We start from the raw sequence: 21493 nt of genomic DNA on the forward strand, positions 1-21493 counted from the left end.
ACTAACGACGAAGAAAAAAATGGCATCATCGCCGTTCCATTCCGCCGCAGATGGGGGGCTGCGCGTGACGTCATCACTATACATTTTTATGAATATCTCGAAAACCGTAGCAGTTCAAACAAAACTTTTTTCAGCACAATCCAGCACTAACGAGGCAGAATCAAATGACACCACCGGGGTTCCATTCCGCCACAGATGGGGGGCTGGGTGAACTCTGGATGACCTAAAAAACAATGTTTAATAACTGCAAAACGATGATGGCACAAACGAAACTTTTTGCAGCACAAACCAGCACAATCATAGCACAAACGATTGACATAATTTTTATATAAATTTGCGTCTGATGGGGGGCTGCGAGTGACGTCATCACTATACATTTTTATGAATATCTCGAAAACCGTAGCAGTTCAAACAAAACTTTTTTCAGCACAATTCAGCACTAACGAGGCAGAATCAAATGACACCACCGGGGTTCCATTCCGCCACAGATGGGGGGCTGGGTGAACTCTGGATGACCTAAAAAACAATGTTTAATAACTGCAAAACGATGATGGCACAAACAAAACTTTTTGCAGCACAAACCAGCACAATCATAGCACAAACGATTGACATAATTTTTATATAAATTTGCGTCTGATGGGGGGCTGCGCGTGACGTCATCACTGTACATTTTTATGAATATCTCGAAAACCGTAGCAGTTCAAACAAAACTTTTTTCAGCACAATCCAGCACTAACGAGGCAGAATCAAATGACACCACCGGGGTTCCATTCTGCCACAGATGGGGGGCTGGGTGAACTCTGGATGACCTAAAAAACAATGTTTAATAACTGCAAAACGATGATGGCACAAACGAAACTTTTTGCAGCACAAACCAGCACAATCATAGCACAAACGATTGACATAATTTTTATATAAATTTGCGTCTGATGGGGGGCCAACTTCACGGAGGTGAACCACTCGCTCCAAAGTTTGACTACACTTCACCAGGAAAGAGTGTGAAAATGAAAGGTTACGACGGGTAAGCACGAGCATTGCAGCCATAAACATAACAATGACAGCACGTAGGTTCAAACGCTCGAAAATGTGTCTTCACTTCACGAGGAAAAATTACAACAAAGCGACTTGCAGTCATTGCAAGGTGGAGATAACTGCATCGGGAGGGAATACGATTGCGCTGTCCTCACAGAGAGGCTCAGTCCTGGCTATAAAAAAAATAAAATAAAAGTCCCGGCTATACAGCTAGCTAAACTCCCAAATGACGATGCAGAAGACGTTGGTATAATTTGCTGACTTTATTCAACCATCACCTGAAGAGTGAAACTAAGAATAGAAATGAAACAAATCAATTTCGTCCCCAATAACAAACAGGTTTGCATCAACGTAAATCAGCGATGATTAGCTGCTAATACCAGTATGGTTAGCATTCGTTCGCTAGCATTAGCACATCGTTCAAACCACTACACAACTGGATTTAAGTGTCCGATCGCGAGTGGAAACACAACAACAACAACACAAAAGATGATACATACAGGCGTTGCCTCTGTAGATATTAACATTAACAAAGAACGTAGGCTCGTAGAAGTGTTTCCCTCTCTCACTCACTTGGATGCGGCGTTTCTTCTTTGGGTGTATGCCGCTCCAGGAGTTCTCAAACTGCGGCCCGCGGCCCAAATACGGCCCGCCTCCACATTTGGTCCGGTCATTTTGATTTTTTTTTTTTTTTTCTCAATCGTGTTATTTATTTTCTGGCCTTTTCCTTGAAGAATTCAGAGAGGGTTATTTGGTTATTATCTATTTAATTAATAGTGTTTTTATTATTAATTGTTATTATTATAAAGAATCCAGAAAGGGTTATTTGATTGTGGCTTTCTGAAAAACAATAATTTTTTACATTTATGCACTTCTGCAATCGTCACACTTTTTCTGTAACAAACTGACCCCGGCCCCTCATCAGAGAAGGGAAAAGTTATGTGGCCCTCACAGGAAAAAGTTTGGGGACCCCTGCTTTAACACATATTGCCAAAGGCAGAACAAAAACCTATCTGCCAATATATACCAATATTTTTTATTTCTATTAGATAAATGTTTCAGTAAAATGTTACACATTCTTGTGTATTTGCCACTTATTGCCACAGTTAACATTGAGGCTTTGGGCCTCTTTTGATCTCGTTGTGAGTTTGTAAGGTTGTGACTTCTGATTAAACAAACTCGATGCCAATCAAAACGTTTGTTCTTTTTTCCCAAATTAGAATCGATAAGAGAATCGATAAAGAATCGAATCGTTAAGCAATATCGATAATGGAATCGGAATCGTAAAAATCCTATCAATTCCTATCCCTACCCATTAGTCGATCGACACGCTATTGCAGCGATCCTCTCGATCGATTTTGCCTGCCGGCCTGCCTGCCTTTTGCTCGCTTCGGAAAATAATGGGACGAGACGAGTAGGTCGGCGTCCAAGCGGCTACGGGAAGCTGGCAATCGGTTGGATGAGGACAAGGTACGTATTAAGTTGGAAATTTGGTGTGTTTTTTTTTTTTTTTACTTTTTACTTAAGTCCAGTTGAGGTATGTCGAATCTATATCATTTTCCATCAGCTAATACCTCACATTGGGTCTCAGGAAGGGGAGGCAAGGCGGGACACTGATAAATCTGCTAACAACATTAAACTCACAAGGAATAGTTTAGCATTAGTGCAATTTAGTGAAGCAAAATTTACACATTCAAGTTCGTGTGGTGTACGCTTTTAGGGATCAGGTAGACCGTTTACACCGGCTGGTGTCTCGTTTAATGCTTTCGTAGCTAATCTGTTATACCACCATCTATTTTTCTTCTAGATACTTCCTAGAAAGGTTGGGGTGTCGTTCCTCAACAATAACAGAGATCCCTCGTCCTCACTCCTCTACGTGTTTTTTTTTTTTTTTTTTTTTTTTTTAACCCTAAAGCTCCCCGAAGACTACATTTCAGGGAATGCTGATGGTGAGCAGTTTGCCAGTATTAGGGGAAAAAGTTACTGACCTTAAGTGGCTCATGTTGGTGTCCAGCGGACAATTTTTTTTTTTTTTTGCATTGATGAACGAGTTAGTTGTGCTGGAAATCCTTTTTGTACATCAATTGCCTGTTTATTATTTGTATTGTATTACACTGGCCATCAATAAAATGTTCCTTTGCAGAAAAACAATCATTGCCTTTATTATTTCTTCACATTGCTGAGGTACTGTCACATCAACCACAACCAATATGATATTCTATCATTTCAAACAAGTCAGAATATTTGATGCAGGATGGATAGTCTTGCTGTAGACATTCAATACATTAGAAAATTCTGACATCTGCTGAATTTCTTCAGGAGTCGAGGCCTGTCGCAGCTGCACTTCAGGGACTGACACCTACATGGGGGTGATAACCATGTGGACCATCACAAAAAACTCCAAATATGTAATTAAAAAGTTGAACCACCTAGTCCTAAAATATAACTAAACATGCACACATCCTATAGACCCTACTCACCTACGTCACAGAATGTCGTGTCGCTGTATCCGGCCGCCATATTGTCCGTATTTTTTAGACCTATTCTCATTGTTTTCAATTAGTCATGCAAGTTATAGAGCAATTCATTGAAGCCCCGGTGTTATCTGACGCCGTAAACTCATTGGATGCGTTGCATAAAAGGCGTTATGTGGAAAAGCTTCAGTTTATCCATTTGCCAGATCCATGTTTGATGCCTAAATCGATATTTTTCGACCCGCTGTCTTCGCCCTCTCTGCCTGACATCTGCTAGCCTGATATCTACAACGATCTTTTCCACAGAAACTCGGCCTATTCTCACAAAACTTTGAAAAACATTAAGAGCAGCACTCTAAGCAACATTACCCTGTGTGATTTCTAAAATGGCGACAATCAAAAAAAAAAAAAAAAAGTTGACTGCTATGGCCGACGCTTCAAGGATAGGTGGATATTGGACTATTTCCTCAATAAAACATGCAACAACTGTGTCTGCCTCATTTGCAAAGAGACAGTCGCTGTTTTCAAAGAGTTCGATGTGCGCGATAATAACAAGACACGCTGACATGTACAACAACATTACAGGAAAGATACGCAGCGAGAAATTATAGCAACTTGAAGCTAGCACAGCAGCAGTATTTCGGAAGAGCCCGAGTGTCGAAAGAGAACGCCACAAAGACGAGACTGTTGAAATTATGTATTTTAAAAAAATAATCATAAAGCCAATGTGACACACAGAAGGTCTTGCTAACATTTATTTAAATGTATTGTTCTACGTAAATCAGCCCAGGTATCCCCCCCACATTTTTACCACACCAAATCAAGCCCCCTTTGCAAAAAGTTTGGACACCCCTGTTTAACCGATGATCCGTAGACGAGGCAAGCTTCTTTCACTTGTTACCAACTAAATATTATTCAAAAAATAAAGATGGTGGAACAAATAAGCATCTTGAATTTGAAACTGTATGTTGTCGGCGATTAGCCTAGCAATGATCTTAATTGTGGTTGTCAGACCCAAACCCTCTAAATATAGATTAAATGCATCTTACCAGATATAAAATGACTACGACATAATCTGTGGAAGTCGTTTGGAGCCCAGTTTTCTCGTCGAATTGCAGCAGTCCATCTCGCTCTACTCTCCGGGTCTCTCGGAATACGGTAAAACTTCCAAGTCTCTCCGTCTATCTTCTCTGTTTTTGCAACCGACCGCCACACACGCCTTCACCATTTAGATTATTAATGTTAACGAGCAGAAAAACACGCCATAATAGGAGGAATTTACGAAGCGGTAATGCATTAACATGACGAGTATACGGACAACATGGCGCGGGGGCGCGGCTGTGACGTCACGTGAGTAGGATCTATACAGTGGGGAGAACAAATATTTGATACACTGACAATGGGTTGGCAGTGTATCAAATACTTGTTCTCCCCACTGTATGTCTAATTTAGTTATTGATTAGCCTAAACTGTATGTGCGTAGACTGTGAAAGTGTTCGTATTTATATAATTTTATTAAGAAGGAAAAAATGGTTGAGGACAATGGACAACACTGCAAAATGGAAAGGGTGACACTTAGATGTTACTCTTAGGTCATTTTACACATAACCTAAAAGTGAAAGTTCTGAATTTTTGACATTACCCATTCAGACATGCATTTTTTCACCTGGGCAAAAAAAAAAAAAAAAATCTAAGCTCATTTTTACTCAAATATCAGAACAACGTGCAATTTTTTGGTCAGGGATATTTCATGCTTTTATTGGTTATTTTTTATGTTATGTTTTTGATGAGAAATGTGCACTTTACATTATCCCTTTTGAAGTTGAACTTGTTAAGCCATTTTCAAAGAGCCAACAAGCAAAGAAGGCGTGCCAAACCTCATGATTTGATTTTGATGGGTAAAATTTCATCCAATCATCTCCCAGAAGTGGCAACTAAAACTATACCAACATTTCTGCAATAACAGACAATGTGTTGCAGGGCCCAGAATTTTTTTTTTGATTCTGAGACATTAAATTTGAGGGTTTATTTTTGCAAGCCATAAACATCAACATTTAACTCATTGGCTGCCATTGACAGCGCTTGACACCCAATCCATTTTGACTGGGAGATGCTGGCAGGGAAAGCACTCCAAATCAAAATGAATTCAATTCCTAGCGCGTAATAAAAAATAAAAGCATGAAATATTTAAACTTAATTTAAAATGGTCTACATTGTATATGGGTTTATCTTTCCAAAATGGGTGAAAAAATATGATCTTAATTTATTTCTGTACTTCCTTCCTAGTTCCCCAACATAAAACCTTAATTTATGAGTTTATGGTTGCCATAGGTATGCCTTTGACTGTTTGGGTCTGGCACGGAATATCTTCTACGGCGAACAGTTTGTAGTTGTTGTGTGCGGACAATTCCCGGTGGATCCAGACGTGGCATGAATTCTTGCACACGAAGTCGTTCATGAAAAAACAGGAAAACAAGTTGCAATTTAAAAAGTTGCATTGCATAAAAGCTGAAGAAGTAATTTCTGGTGTTTAAATAGGACTTGAATTAACAAAATGATTTAACTCTCATGGCAAAATCATGAATCGGCTTGTTTGTTATTTTTTTAACACAAATATTTCCTCTTGACTCTTCATTTGAATAAATGAAAACTATATTCCATAGTCCTATAGTCCTAAGTTAAAATTTTTAACGACATTCACTTACTTTGAACCTTCGTACGTCGGAACCGGAGATGTCCTTGCATCATTTTGAACCCAGAATTTGGATGAGATCCTGGGATCTCTGTAATCATCCAGCATCCAACGTTGCGATGTCAGTGGAATTATTCAAGTCAGAGACTCTAAAAGCAACGTTACATGGTGAGCAGGAATATCGTTTGCTTTCATGAGAATTTGGTTGTAGCTTCTGCTAAGCTACACTGGAGCAGTTACAAATAGCTTTGATTCCTGTAGCAGTGACATACAGCGGAGCAAAAAAGTATTTAGTCAGCCACCAACTGTGCAAGGTTTCCCACTTAAAGAGATGACAGAGGCCTGTAATTTTCTTCACCTCAACGATGAGAGACAGAATGAGAAGGAAGAAAAAATCCAGAAAATCACTTTGTCTGATTTTGAAAGAATTTATTTGCAAATTATGATGGAAAATATGTATTTGGTCAAGAACAAAAGTTCATCTCAATGCTTTGTTATATTCCTTTTATTGATAATGACAGAGTTCAAATCGTTTTCTGTAGGTCTTAAAAGGTTTTCACACACTGTTGCAGTTATTTTGGCCCATTCGTCCACGCAGATCTCCTCGAGAGCAGTGATGTTTTGGGGCTGTCGTTGGGCAACATGGACTTTCAACTCCCCCCAAAGATTTCATATAGGGTTGAGATCTGGAGACCGGCTAGGCCACTCTAAGACCTTGAAATGCTTCTTACGAAGCCACTTTTTGCTTCCCGGGCAATATGTTTGGGATCATTGTCATGCTGAAAGACTCAGCCACGTTTCGTCTTCAATGCCCTTGCTGATGGAAAGAGGTTTTCACTCAAAATCTCACAATACATGGCCCCATTCATCCTTTCCTTTACACGAATCAGGTGTCCTGGTCCATTTGCAGAAAAAATGCTATAAAGCATGATGTTTCCACCCCCATGCTTCACAGTAGGCATGGTGTTTTTTGGATACAATACAGCATTCTTTCACCTTCAAACACGACAAGTTGTGTTTCTCCCAAAAAGTTCTATTTTTTGTTTCATCTGACTATATGACATTCTCCCAGTCCTCTTCTGGATCATCCAAATGCTCTCTAGAAATCTTCAGATGGGCCTGGACGTGTACTGGCTTAAGCAGGGGGACACATCTGGCACTGCAGGATTTGAGTTACTAGTGGCGGAGTGTGGTATTGATAGTAGCCTTTTTTACTTTGGTCCCAGCTCTTCCCAAGTCATTCACGAGCTCCCTCCAAGTGATCCTGTGATTTTTGCTCACTGTTTTTGGGATCATTTTGACCCCACAGGGTGACATCTTGCGGGGAGCCCCAGATCAAGGCAGATGATCAGTGGTCTTGCATGTTTTCCATTATCTAATAATCGCTCCCACAGTTGATTTCTTCACACCAAACTGCATACCTATTGCAGATGAAGTCTTCCCAGCAAGATCCATGTCTAGAATTTTGTTTCTGGTCTGTCCTTTGACAGCTCTTTGTTGTTGGCCGTGGTGGAGTTTGGAGTGTGACTGTTTGAGGGTGTGGACAGGTGTCTTTTGCGCTGAGAATGAGTTCAAACACGTGCCCTTAACAGAGGTAACGAGTGAAGGACAGAGGAGCCTCTTAAAGAAGTTACAGCTTGTGAGAGCCAGAAATTTTGCTTGTTTGTTCGTGACCAAATACTTATTTTCCACCATAATTTGCAAATAAATTCTGTCAAAATCAGACAGTGATTTTCTGGATTTTTTTTCTCATTCTGTCTCTCATAGTTGAGGTATATCTATGATGTTAATTCCAAGCCTCTCTCATCTTTTTAAGTGGGAGAACTGGCACAGTTGGTGGCTGACTACTTTTTTGCCCCACTGTATATAGAGAGTGCAGCATGCCATACAAATGACCAAGTTTTCAATTTAAAATATGCCACTGTCATACAAACTCAACTAGGCCTGAACGATATATCGTTTAAACATCGCCATCGCGATGTGCGCATGCGCAATAGTCCCATCGCAAGGACGTGCGATAGTTTTTTCATTTCATTTTTTTAAATCCACAAACGTTTGTTTTGAGGAAGGAGCGCGAAGGAGAGCGCACAGCCTCTCATCTCATTCCCTCCAACTCGCAGTCATCGGCTCCTCCCCCTCCCCTGCTACAGCGGAGTGGAGGGAGGAGGGGCCGAACAGCAGGGCGGAGGGAGGAGGGGCCGTTTTCAAAGTGAAAGCAAGCAACACGTTGAATAGGGAAGACTGTCTCCAAAAGGAGTTTTGGAAGTATTTTGGCTATCGACAAGAATATAAGGAACTAAAAACAGCCCTGTTGACAGTGCCTCGCCATGGTTGCCTCAACAAGAAGTAATCCGTCGAACATGTGGGACCATTTAAAACGCAGGTATCTATGCATTCCTGCTACGAGCTTCCCATCAGAGGCTTTTTAGTACAGGTGGGAACATTGTTACGTGCGAACGTTGTTGTCTCAAGCCTGCAATGGTGGATAAACTAGTAGTCTTGGCCAAAAACCTATGAGACCCAGTTGAGAATTGCTGAGCAAGGAAGGTGGACGATATGCAGACAAATACATAACACAGCTGCAGGAATGTCTTTTCTTCTTTTTATTCATGTGACAGCTAACAGGAAGGCAGGAAATTTGGGAGTTAAAATGGTTCTGTTATTCATCAGTTATTTGCTGTTATTCAGTTCAATTATTTACAAGTTCAGTTGAGTTTCTGTTTCTTTTATATTTAAATTAATTGTAAATCGTATTTTTCAAATAACTATAGTACAGCTGCACATAAAGTTTTGATACTTAATATTTTTTAAATATTTTTACAACTTTGTTGCAGTTTTGCAGTTTTATATTGTTATATTTTGTGTAAACAACTCAGGGGACTAATGCACTTGCACTTTTATTTGACAGATTTAATATTTAAGTTCAAATATGTTGACAACTTTATTGTTTTACTGAGGTTTTTATTTATTGTTATAGTTTGTGAACAACTCTTATTTGTCATATTTAATATTTTTGTTCAACTATGTTTACAACTTTGTTGTTATTTTACAGAAGTTTTTATTTATTGTTATATTTTGTCAAAAACTTAGGGGACGAATGCACCTGCTCTTTTATTTGTCATTTAATGTATTTGCTGCTGTTGAAGTGTCAAATATTGTGTTCAATAAATTATCTATTTTGTGCAGACATTGCTTCCTGGATCCCTTCATAATAATACAGCAATCTTAATCATTCACAAATGAAACGGTATTATATGAATACACTGTGGTCACGGTGTGTCATGCAAAGTATTTCCAAACAGCTATTCAAGTCATCTAGTGAAAATTTCTTTAAAAAAAAAAAAAAAAAAAAATTATATATATATATATATATATATATATATATATATATATATATTTTTTTTTTTTTTTTTTTTTTTTTTTTTGCTATCGCAATATAATATCGCAATATATTGCACACCTCAAAAAAATCGCAACAATAGTTTTTTCCAATATCGTTCAGGCCTAAACTCAACTTATACCATGCTCTGACATTCGACGGTGGATATTCCCTCACTTCACACCAAGTAGGTAGGCTATTCCGCTAACTTTCAGACCCACGTCTGTCGTCTGTGGCAGGCATGGCTAGTAGATTTCAGCGATCGAAAGTCGATCAACCAATAAGCGAATAGTTCAACCCATGGCACCCATAGGAACGTTTCCTTATTTGAATTACATTTCCACTTGCATGTTGGTGCTGACAATGAAATAAGAAAATATAAGGCAAAGCACTTTCATTTATTGACATTTATTTCAATCAATATATTTATTTTTGTATTTATTCTGACATTTTTAATGTAATTTCTTATTTTTGTATATATCTACTTTTATTTGATTAGCTATTTCCATATTTTTGTATTTATTTTTAGGTTTTGTATCTTATTTCTTATTTTGTTTTTATAGTCGTTTATATTTGGCCTTTTATTGATGTATTTTTAATTACTGTTACTTTTAATTTTGGCAGCTTTGGTCCTTCATTGCCTCTTCGGTCCCTATATACGTAATCTTTTTGAAACCTAAGTTTTCAAAAGTGACAACAACTACTGAGCAAGAACCAAAGATTGACAATGTGGACCATGAAACGCTGGAGACCACCGTCAAAATGGTGAGCGGATTTTCAATTTGCCCCCACTAAAGACGCTAATTGTACAACAGAGCCGGTGTCTTGCCAATGTAGTTTCCCCCTTCAAAAATTGTGTCCCCTGGCTGCTGGAGCGCACGCACACACACGCACGCACCCCCCCCCCCCCCCCCCCCCACACACACACACACAAACACGAGTTATGTCGACTTAAACAATGAATTGAAGCCAGAAAAGAACCACAGTTATATTTTGGACATCAACGTTTATTAAACTGGAGAAACTCCACACAGAACTTGAATTACAGAAATAACCGTTATGGGTCACCCTATGAGTAAAACAGTGAAACATTGCGTTTTATTACGGTCAGAAAAAAAAAATTTTTTTTTAATGGATGTGCCATGTTTTAAAACCTCGTAGATAAGTACATGACCAAAACAGGAAAATCAGGCAAATCAGTGCAGCATAGTTGCTCTGCCCAGGGGATACAATTTTTGACTGGGGTAACTACATTGGCACGACACCGGCGGGCGTACAATATTCAGTGGATGACTATCTTGGCGGAAAGTATAGCCTAAGCATCCTGCTTTGGAATGCCACTCAAGAATGATGGGAAACAAAAAAACGCTCATTTTCAACTTATGATAATAAATATTCTTGTTAATTTTATTGCTGACACTGCGTACCCCCCCCCCCCCCCCAAAACTCCCCCAATGTAAAACAATGAAAATAATGCAATACTTAACATTGAGTCACATGTACTTTAGTGCATTAATACACAATTATTAATGCATACTGGTCTCAGTACATGAATATACTGTACTGTGTTCTACCAAATTGGGAAACATTGCTCTTTGAGTCATTGGGTGCTGTGAACCTAATAAGTACGGTGTTATTTAACGTTAGGTACCTATTATTAATCTTAAAATATGCATACTGGTGCCTCATAAGTATTGCTTCACCATAGTTAACTACTAATGAATACTTTTTGGACTCTTTTTGTAAAGAGCAGCATATGTGTCCCTTTACTAAATCATAAATTCTTAAGTGCCTCCCCTTAACCATAATTAACCATTACTGAATGCTTTTTAGACTCTCATTGTAAAGTGAACCACATGTAACCCTTGGGTAGCAAATAAATGCAACCATTAATAGTTCAAATGAATGAAGTTGAAGCAATCACAACCAGAGATTTGTGCATAATTGATTGAAAACAAAACATAATTCGAGGTTACATCTTCAATAGTTAGATGCAAAAAAATGCTCTTTGCTTCTTAACCATTAGATACTGTCTGGTTATGCATTAAGCAATGTTAATTAATATATTATTTCTTGTTAGATAAGAGTAATATGAATTATTATAATTTTACTGAAATACTATTGTTTAAAAATGCATTAACTAATTTTAAATTAGGAACCCTTTTTTGTAAAGTGTGACCATATTTTCCAGAGCCAATTCAAATTGCATCGTGAGAATTTTTTTTTCATCTAAAGATTGCTGTCAAAAGCTGAGACAAATCTACCTGTCACGAGTCAAAAAACAGAGCATCTAACGCAAATGTTATGTCATTTTTAGAATTGAATTTGAAAAATTTTGCAGCTCCAAAAATCTTTACAGTATAAAGTTATGTCATTTACAGTGGGGCAAATAAGTATTTAGTCAACCAGCAATTGTGCAAATTCTCCGACTTGAAAAGATTAGAGAGGCCTGTAATTGTCAACATGGGTAAACCTCAACCATGAGAGACAATGTGGGGGAAAAAAACAGAAAATAACATTGTTTGATTTTTAAATAATTTATTTCCAAATTAGAGTGGAAAATAAGTATTTGGTCACCTACAAACAAGCAAGATTTCTGGCTGTCAAAGTGGTCTCACTTCATCTAACGAGGCTCCACTCGTTACCTGTATTAATGGCACCTGTTTTAACTCATTATCGGTATAAAAGACACCTGTCCACAACCTCAGTCAGTTACACTCCAAACTCCACTATGGCCAAGACCAAAGAGCTGTTGAAGGACACCAGAGACAAAATTGTAGACCTGCACCAGGCTGGGAAAACTGAATCTGCAATAGGTAAAACACTTGGTGTAAATAAATCAACTGTTGGAGCAATTATTAGAAAATGGAAGACATACAAGACCACTGATAATCTCCCTCGATCTGGGGCTCCATGCAAGGCTGCCCGTGGCATCAAAATGAAAACAAGAACGGTGAGCAAAAATCCCAGAACCACATGGGGGGACCTAGTGAATGACCTACAGAGAGCTGGGACCACAGTAACAAAGGCTACGATCAGTAACACAATGCACCGCCAGGGACTCAAATCCTGCACTGCCAGACGTGTCCCCCTGCTGAAGCAAGTACACGTCCAAGCCCATCTGCGGTTCGCTAGAGAGCATTTGTATGATCCAGAAGAGTACTGGGAGAATGTGTTATGGTCAGATGAAACCAAAATAGAACTTTTTGGTAGAAACACAGCTTGTCGTGTTTGTAGGGGAAAGAATAATGAATTGCATCCGAAGAACACCATACCCACTGTGAAGCATTTGGTTGGAAGCATCATGCTTTGAGGCTGTTTTTCTGCAAAGGGACCAGGACGACTGATCTGTGTAAAGGAAAGAATGAATGGGGTCATGTATCAAGAGATTTTGAGTGAAAATCTCCTTCCATCAGCAAGGGCATTGAAGATGAGACGTGGCTGGGTCTTTCAGCATGACAGTGATCCCAAACACACAACCAGGGCAACAAAGGAGTGGCCTCGTAAGAAGCATGTCAAGGTCCTGGGGTGGCCTAGCCAGTCTCCAGATCTCAACCCCATAGAAAATCTGTAGAGGGAGTTGAAAGTCCGTCTTGCCCAACGACAGCGCCAAAACATCACTGCTCTAGAGAAGATCTGCATGGAGGAATGGGCCAAAATACCAGCAACAGTGTGTGAAAAGCTTGTGAAGAGTTACAGAAAACGTTTGGCCTCCGTTATTGCCAACAAAGGGTACATAACAAAGTATTGAGATGAACTTTTGGTATTGACCAAATACTTATTTTCCACCATTATTTGCAAATAAATTCTTTAAAAATCACACAATGTGATTTTCTGTTTTTTTTTTTTTCCACATTCTGTCTCTCATGGTTGAGGTTTACCCACGTTGACAATTACAGGCCTCTCTAATATTTTCAAGTGGGAGAACTTGCACAATTAGTGGTTGACTAAATACTTATTTGCCCCACTGTATGTACCTCCAGCATTAAGTCATTTCAAACAAATAGCAATTATGCATGACAACAAACATAACAATAATAACACCCGAAAATTATTCAACAACAAAAATGACCAGTGACCAGTGGAGCAGTTTTTTGCCTTTCCACATTTTTGGCACTGGTATTGATAATTTTCTTTATATCACCTTTTCTTTGGGGCTTCCCTTCTTGCCTCTCACTCCTGGTCTTCAAGAGTGGAAGTTGAGTGGAAATGTTAACAGTAGTGCTGTCAAGAGATTGCAATTTTTAATCGCAGTTAATGTGATGTCTAGCGCTTTGAAATGACTTTTGTGCTGGAGTGGAAGACAACAAAACACGAATAAACAAAAAAAATGGCAATAATGAATTTTCTCCAACAGAAATCAACTTTGGGGACACAGATTTGCAAATGAAGAAATAAGATTTGTTTGCGGTCTTGCAGATCTATATGTCAGCCAAGCCCATTATCCTGAACACCCGGAGTCTGCATGCATCAAGGACGAGGAGGAAGAGTCGCCATCCATTAAGGAGGAGGAAGAGTTCGTAAACATTAAAGGTCATCCCAAGCATTGCTTTTTCCGCATTAGTACAGAAATGTTTTTCAGTCTTATTTAGTATTTTTCATTCCTTCTATATCGTGGTGTTGCTTACTTAGTAGCTGTGCAATGGACTCGTTAGCTGACATAATGTTCAACCACTGCATCGACAAATTGAAAAATATTTTTTGTACCTTGCATGCGTGATTGAAGCATTTATTCGCAGGAATTTTCTTCTTCGTTTACACATGGAACTGACTAGCCTCCTAGTTGGCAATATTTCCGCAAAATAAATGCTACCTGCACGGTATCTTTGCTTTTAACCATGAATCGAGACTGTTTTACGTCCATATCTATGAAGAATTCAGGGATTAAAGCTTTTATTTACAAAAATTTTCGGCAAAAAAGCTCTGTTTACATATGGCAGCCGCTAGCCTAATTCGCTAACATAGCCGCATTGCACTTCGTCAATATATAACTGTACGGTTTCGTTGCTTTTAACCAAGAATCGAGACTGCTTTATGTCCATATCTATGAAGAATTTAAGCATTTATTAGGTTCGAGCGTATGATGTGGCACTTGCGAGGTTTCCGTTTGGAAGCAGGAAGTTCGGTGTCAGAACCCCGGGAAACAAACAGTGAGGCATTTCGACACAGTTCGCTCTTTAAAAATGGTTGGAAATTATTGCGCGGGAAATAATTGCAACAACCGATCGAATAGAAAGGAGAATGTACAGCTCCACGAAACCCCATTGAGTTTCTTCCGGATCCTTACATGGAGAAAGGGCGAGGGAAAGGTCATATCTGAACTTACCAAACGTCGAAGAATGGCATGGGTGGCCTTGATCAGAAGGAAGGGCATAACGTTCGATTCTCCAATTACACAGAGTTTTCTCTATGCACTTCCACTCCGGTAAGTTAATTTCGTTTGTCTACGCAAATTTCGGTAACTTTATGCCCTAAGTCGGCCTATTGTTAGCTATAGCTACAGCTAAACAACTAGCATGCATACATGTGCATGTCTGAGAAACATTGAGCAAGGTAAATCTGTTTTCTAAAACACAGCATTGATTTATCACTTAACTATCACAGCTCAGCACAGCACAAATTCAGATGTTCATGACAATGAAAATGTAAACACACATTGCCTACCTTTGCACGAACGATGGTGTTGCCGTTTGCTCCGGTCATAATGTGCAGGTCCTGCACCCATCCACAGCAAAACTGTTCGTAGCTTTTGTAGTTTCGGAATTGCTGATGAGTTTAGTAACTTACACCAAACACTAAATACAGCAGGATGTCCATTTCGCGTAGTGGTGGAAGCTGGTCGACATCTTTATTCCATTTGTGTTCGGCTTGCTCGTAAGGGTCAACATTGTTCACATCCTTAAGTTTGCTCACATATCTGTCCTTCGCCGTGGCAACAAGTTTTCCTTTGTATCGAACTGGCAAGTTTTCCTTACTTTTTTCCATCTTTGGCACTCGTAGTTGAATTGTATTTGCCGTTTAAAGTTTAAATGTCCCGTGATGCAGACGTGCTTCCAATATGGCTGCGTTGTCGCAAATCTCGCATGATCCCCCGTAGCTGTGACGTAAACGCTCGAGCCTAATTAACAAGAATTTTTGCAAGAAAAGCCCTGTTTACATATGGTGCCCGGTAGCCTCATTCGCGAACATAGTATCATTGCACTTCGTCAATATACGTAAAATAAACGCTAACTGCACTATTTTGTTGCATTTAACCAAGAATCGAGACTGTTTTACGTGCAAATCTATGAAGAATTTGGGAATTTAAGCATTTATTCGCAAGAATTTTCGCCAGAAAAGCTCTGTTTACATATAGCGCCCGCTAGCCTCATTCGCTAACAGTATATAGTGGTATAATGATAATAAAGGACTATTCTATTCTATAATAAGTTGTTATTGTAGATAGAATTTATTAGTAATCGATTTACATATTATTTACAATTGATCTGACATGATTTCCTCAAGTGTTAAGTTTCTGATGTTAAATCGAGTGATTTATTAATCTAATCTTATGAATCTACTTATTAATCGGGATCTTATAAAGGAACAACTTTGAATTTTTTTGATGCCGCTGCTCATGGAGACTCATATATGGCTAAGGTAGGTGCCTGTTCATGTTTTAGGTCTGTAGCGGGTTTGGTCTTGAAAATAGGCCCCATATGAATCGGCCCCGTTTCCCATGTCATGTCAATAGGTTATGAAGTCTATGGATGTTGCTGTCAAATAAAGTGTTACCTAGTTATTTCTTTTCGTGTAAATTCCCCATATTACAGTGAGAACAACGGCAACTTATAGTGTGGCTGATCAATGAACAGATGCCATTTTTGGGTCAAATCTGGTGGGTGGTGGCTTATAGTCAGGTGCGCCTTATAGTCCGAAAATTACGGCAATTGGGTGATGAGTCTAATCATTTAGAAATATTTTGTAAACATTAGGGCTGTCAAAATTATCGCGTTAACGGGCGTTAATTAATTTTTTTAATTAATCACGTTAAAATATTTGACGCAATTAACGCAGATGTCCCGCTCAGACAGATTTAAATGACAGTACGCTGAAACGGTCACTTGCTGTTATGGAATTTTGCCGCCCTCTGCTGGCGCTTGGGTGAATGACCATCTCGCATATTGCCTCAAACAGATTACATCATATGAGGCCGTTTATGGACATTAAGAGTGAAGAGAATGCCACCGGCCGCTTGGGGGCAGCGCCGTTCCATGCTCATGTTATTTCTTCTAAACGTGGGAGAATTAGTAGTTGTGAGACGTTTATGCTGTATTCACAATGCAATGCAAATTGCTATTTGTACTCCACACATATTTCGGTAAGTTTTCTTTCTTTTAGTGGCAATTATGTGTCTCTTGTTGTATTTTGGGTAAGATATGTACAAGTATATGTTATACAGTAGAGGCGAGTGGACACAGGCATTCTTTGGACCGCGCCGTTTATTGGCAACTTCACAACAAACATACATTGGGGAGAACAAGTATTTGATACACTGCCAATGGGAAAACCCACTGGCAGTGTATCAAATACTTGTTCTCCCCACTGTAAGTATCATTTAGTGAAAGCATAACAAAAATAAATTCCTATCCCTCCCCAAAAAAATAATGTTCACAAAAAGAAAAGCACTTCAGTCTATAGTAACGAGGCACTATTCTGACACACAGTTAAACAACAATGAAAAATGAACTGGCATTCCATATCAAAATAGCTATGCAAAATACACGTAAAACTTAAGAATTTGGTCACTCTATTTTTATTATTGTTATTTTTATTCCTCTTATTATTATATTAACTCTACTTTTGATTGAAAATTTTACAAATTTTATCAAAACGAAAACATGAAGAGGGGTTTTTATATAAAATTACTATAATTTGTAACTATAACATTTATCGTTTAAGAACTACAAGTCTTTCTATCCTTGGATCACTTTAACAGAAAGAATGTTAATGCCATTTGTGGATTTATTGTTACAATAAACAAATACAGTACTTGTACAGTATGTTGTATGTATATATCCGTCGTGTGTCTTATCTTTCCATTTCAACAATAATTTACAGAAAAATATGGCATATTTTAGAGATGGTTTGAATTGCGATTAATTGCGATTAATTACGATTAATTAATTTTTAAGCTGTAATTAACTCGATTAAAATTTTTAATCGTTTGACAGCCCTAGTAAACATACTAACAAGTACACTGACATACACAGACATAGTGCAGTGACAATAGAAAAATGTAATCATAATAAAATGCTTATATTCAACCAATAAATATTAGACAAGCACGTATTTGACTTTATCAGTGATTCATTGCTTCCAACTGACAGGTTAGCTCCACGCACAACAAGCACCAAGCCCCTTCTGGCTGCATTTTTGACACAAGAAAAATAGCGAATACCGTACTCTGACGGAAAATTTTAGTGGTTCTGAAACCGCGACGTTTTCACACAACGGTAAACCGTGAAACCGGTAACCGGCACATGCCTAGTCCACAGAAATTATTCCATGTCGTCGAAAAGAGAGTTGTATTCACGCACCCACAAAAAAAATCTGACGTCAGAATTTGGTGGTTACAGATACAAATGCCTAAATACAAACACGAATGCGTAAATAGGAGGACAATTTCTTTATATATGAACAGGAATGCAAGTATGAATGTTTTTGCTTCAATAATGTTTGCAATACGCTGTTTTAATGACGTCATCACAAGAGGACTATAGTTCTTCACACAATTCGTCTTCAAAACAGTTAAACCGAAATTGCACTTACAGCTATTTTTGGCTGATAGTTTTCAGCGCCGAATTTTCGGACGCATCTCTATGCGAAACAGTGTCTCTTGCGCCTCAAAATGAAACCGCATATTTTTTTGATGAATACTTTAAAACCGCACTATGCACTGAATGCACGAAACCGCAAGGGATCACTGTACTCGTTTAAAACACAGTGGTAGTCCTTAGGATATATCACTGGTTTCGTTGTGTCTTGCAGGTTTCAGAAAACATCTTGGTGCTGAGCGGCAGGAGCCAGAATCTCCTTGCGTTAAAGAGGATGTTGAGCTCCCCCAAATCAAAGAGGAGGAGCCAGAGCCTTGTCAACAGAAGCAACTTTCAATCAAAAAGGAGGAAGAAGAGCTGCCATGCGTTAAAGCGGAGAAAGAGGAGGAGCATATCACTAGGTCAAATGGTGAGCCCTTGAAGAGTGAAGATGGTCCGAGTGAGGCTGGCAGAGGGGCGGAGCCTCCAAGCGGCTGCAGCAGCAGCAGCTCAACAGAAGGACTGCAGGCAGGCATTTTCATCGCTCCATCAGACAGAAGTGGCACCACATCACACTCACCTTACAATGATGATGGTCATAAGAAATCTCACCCTGACGACAAACTCTGCAAATGCTCTCAGTGTGGGAAAACCTTTGTTAATAAGTACACTTGTCGGACACATATGAGGATGCACACTGGTGAAAAACCTTTTGCCTGCTCAGTTTGTGGTCAAGGATTCTCTCAAAAGCAACATTTAAAAAACCACACAAGAACCCACACTGGTGAAAAACCTTTTTCCTGCTCAGTTTGTGGTCAAAGATTCGCTCAAAAAATAACCTTAAAACAACACACAAAAACCCACACCGGCGAAAAACCTTTTTCCTGCTCAGTTTGTGATGAAAGATTCGCTCAAAAAAAATCCTTGAATGTACACATAACAACCCACACTGGCGAAAAACTTTTTTTCTGCTCAGTTTGTGGTCAAGGATTCTGTCAAAAGCAACACTTACAACGTCACGAAAGAACCCACACTGGCGAAAAACCTTTTTCCTGCTCAGTTTGTGATCAAAGATTCAGTCACAAGAGCACCTTAAAAAGACACACAAGAACCCACACTGGCGAAAAACCTTTTTCCTGCTCAGTTTGTGATCAAAGATTTACTCAAAAGCAACACTTGAAAGTACACATAAGAACCCACACTGGCGAAAAACCTTTTTCCTGCTCAGTTTGTGGTCAAAGATTCAGTCACAAGATCACCTTAAAAAGACACACAATAACCCACACTGACGAAAAACATTTTTCCTGCGCAGTTTGTGGTCAAAGGTTCGCTCAAAAGCAACACTTGAAAGTACACCGAAGAACTCACACTGGCGAAAAACCTTTTCCCTGCTCAGTTTGCGGTCAAAGATTCGCTCGCGAGGATCGCATGAAGAGACACGTGTGTGTTGGTGTGAGAAGCAGTGGACAATGACTGTTTTGCCTGTCATCCATGCTGGCTTCATCAGATTTTGCACGCAGGAGAGGTTAGAGTTGGGGGTTACGTTCGTATTCGTGGTACTTTATTTTTGTGATTGCATTTTTTTTTTTGCTATTTTCTCTTTTACCTTTTCTGGCCATCAACGGCTTTCCCTTGGTTCTCTCGTCGACTGGCATTATTTATATCAGTGTTTTTCCTAGTGTGCGGCGAGAGATCGTCAGGTGTGCCGCGAGAAATTATCTAATGTCGCATTTATTTATTTAATATATAAATTTGTAATGTCCGTAACTCTGTACGAGCCCTTGAAGGGGCCATCAGACTGCAGAGTGGTGACCTAGCAGGAAGCAAGCAAGGTGGGAGGGAGTCTCAGGGAGAACGGTGTGAGAGCCAGGTTCGCGGTCGCATGTTGCGGATGCCGTTGTTATTTTGTTTATTATTTTCCATTGTTGCCACAATAAAATGGGAAAGTCATCACTGACTCTTCTCCTTTCTATTTCCCCATTCGGGGCTATTACAATATTGTTTTTTACGTCATCAGGCGGAGTTCCAGTAGAAGGAAGGATGGAGTAGGTAGAAAGTTCTCGGTCGTGTGCAGATGAGCGGAGTATTGCTCGTGTCGTGTTCAAAAACTGCTCGGATTTCTTGCCATCAACGACCTTGCTGTCCACGACAATGTGGACCCCAGCACATACTACTTCACGTCATTTGGTTAGATTAGTCATGTGTCGATGTACTCCAAAGTGTCCTTTCTATTATATCCATATGTGACAGCCGTCAATTCCCCCCTGTTTTATTCCAACACATTGTTGAGAACAGCAAGGTGGTTAATAGCTAAAAATCCGAGCAGTTCTTGAACGCGACACGGGCAGCAGTCCAAAAACAGCGCCATGGTGCCAAGCAAGTTTAAACGTCATCTCCAAACGAAACACCTGTCGCTTCAAAACAAGTCGATGGACTATTTTGTTTGCCTTTGTGAAAACACAGAGAAACAGGCAACTTTTTGATTAAAAACTACAAAGGTAAATGAGAACGCCCTCAAAGCCAGTTAGTTACCTTGTTGCTAAATCCAAAAAGTCCCACACTGTGACAGAGACCTTTATTACTACCAGTAAAGCCATTGTCTGCGAGATGCTCGGCCCTGATGTGGTTAAAGCCATTGCTCCAGTCCCCCTTTCTGATAATTCTGAGCTTTTTCAAGCCTAACTGCTATAAAAAAAAAAAAAAAAAAATTTTAAACAGACTGAGAGCGGTTGAAGAGTAAGGATATCGACTGTGTTCATCTAAACAGGCTCAAGTTTTATGGAGGTAGATTTGTGTCTTTATTATTCAATCAAAAAAAAGTTGCTTCGATCAAATAAAAAGTTGCTTCAATCAAAATATATACTTTCAATCGAAGAAAACGTCACTTCAATCAAAAAAAATGTGTTTGAATGCAAAAATAAATTTGAAACTCAAATATATTTGAAAACTATTTTTCTTTGAATTTTATTTTTTTGATCAAAGTCAAGTTTTTTTTAATTGAAACACCATTTTTGATTGAAGTCATGTAATTTTCCGTTTGGACCACATTTTGGATAGGACATTTGTGTCTTTATTATTCAATCAAAAAATAAATTGCTTCAAACAAAAAAATATATATTTT

General features: G+C 39.0%; 1 protein-coding gene across 1 annotated transcript in view; it reads left to right on the forward strand.

The window, feature by feature from the left end:
- LOC130928069 (zinc finger protein OZF-like) overlaps positions 1-20687 on the forward strand; it is a 29211-nt gene extending 8524 nt beyond the window's left edge. Inside the window, exons 2-3 of the mRNA XM_057854289.1 lie at positions 13997-14110; positions 18608-20687. Of these exons, the coding sequence (XP_057710272.1) occupies positions 13997-14110; positions 18608-19845 (1352 nt within the window). The 3' untranslated portion in view covers positions 19846-20687. The remainder of the gene's footprint in view (positions 1-13996; positions 14111-18607) is intronic.
- The last annotated feature ends 806 nt before the right edge of the window (positions 20688-21493 follow it).

This window comes from Corythoichthys intestinalis, chromosome 13 (assembly GCF_030265065.1).
Source record: "Corythoichthys intestinalis isolate RoL2023-P3 chromosome 13, ASM3026506v1, whole genome shotgun sequence".
Classification (NCBI taxonomy): domain Eukaryota; kingdom Metazoa; phylum Chordata; class Actinopteri; order Syngnathiformes; family Syngnathidae; genus Corythoichthys; species Corythoichthys intestinalis.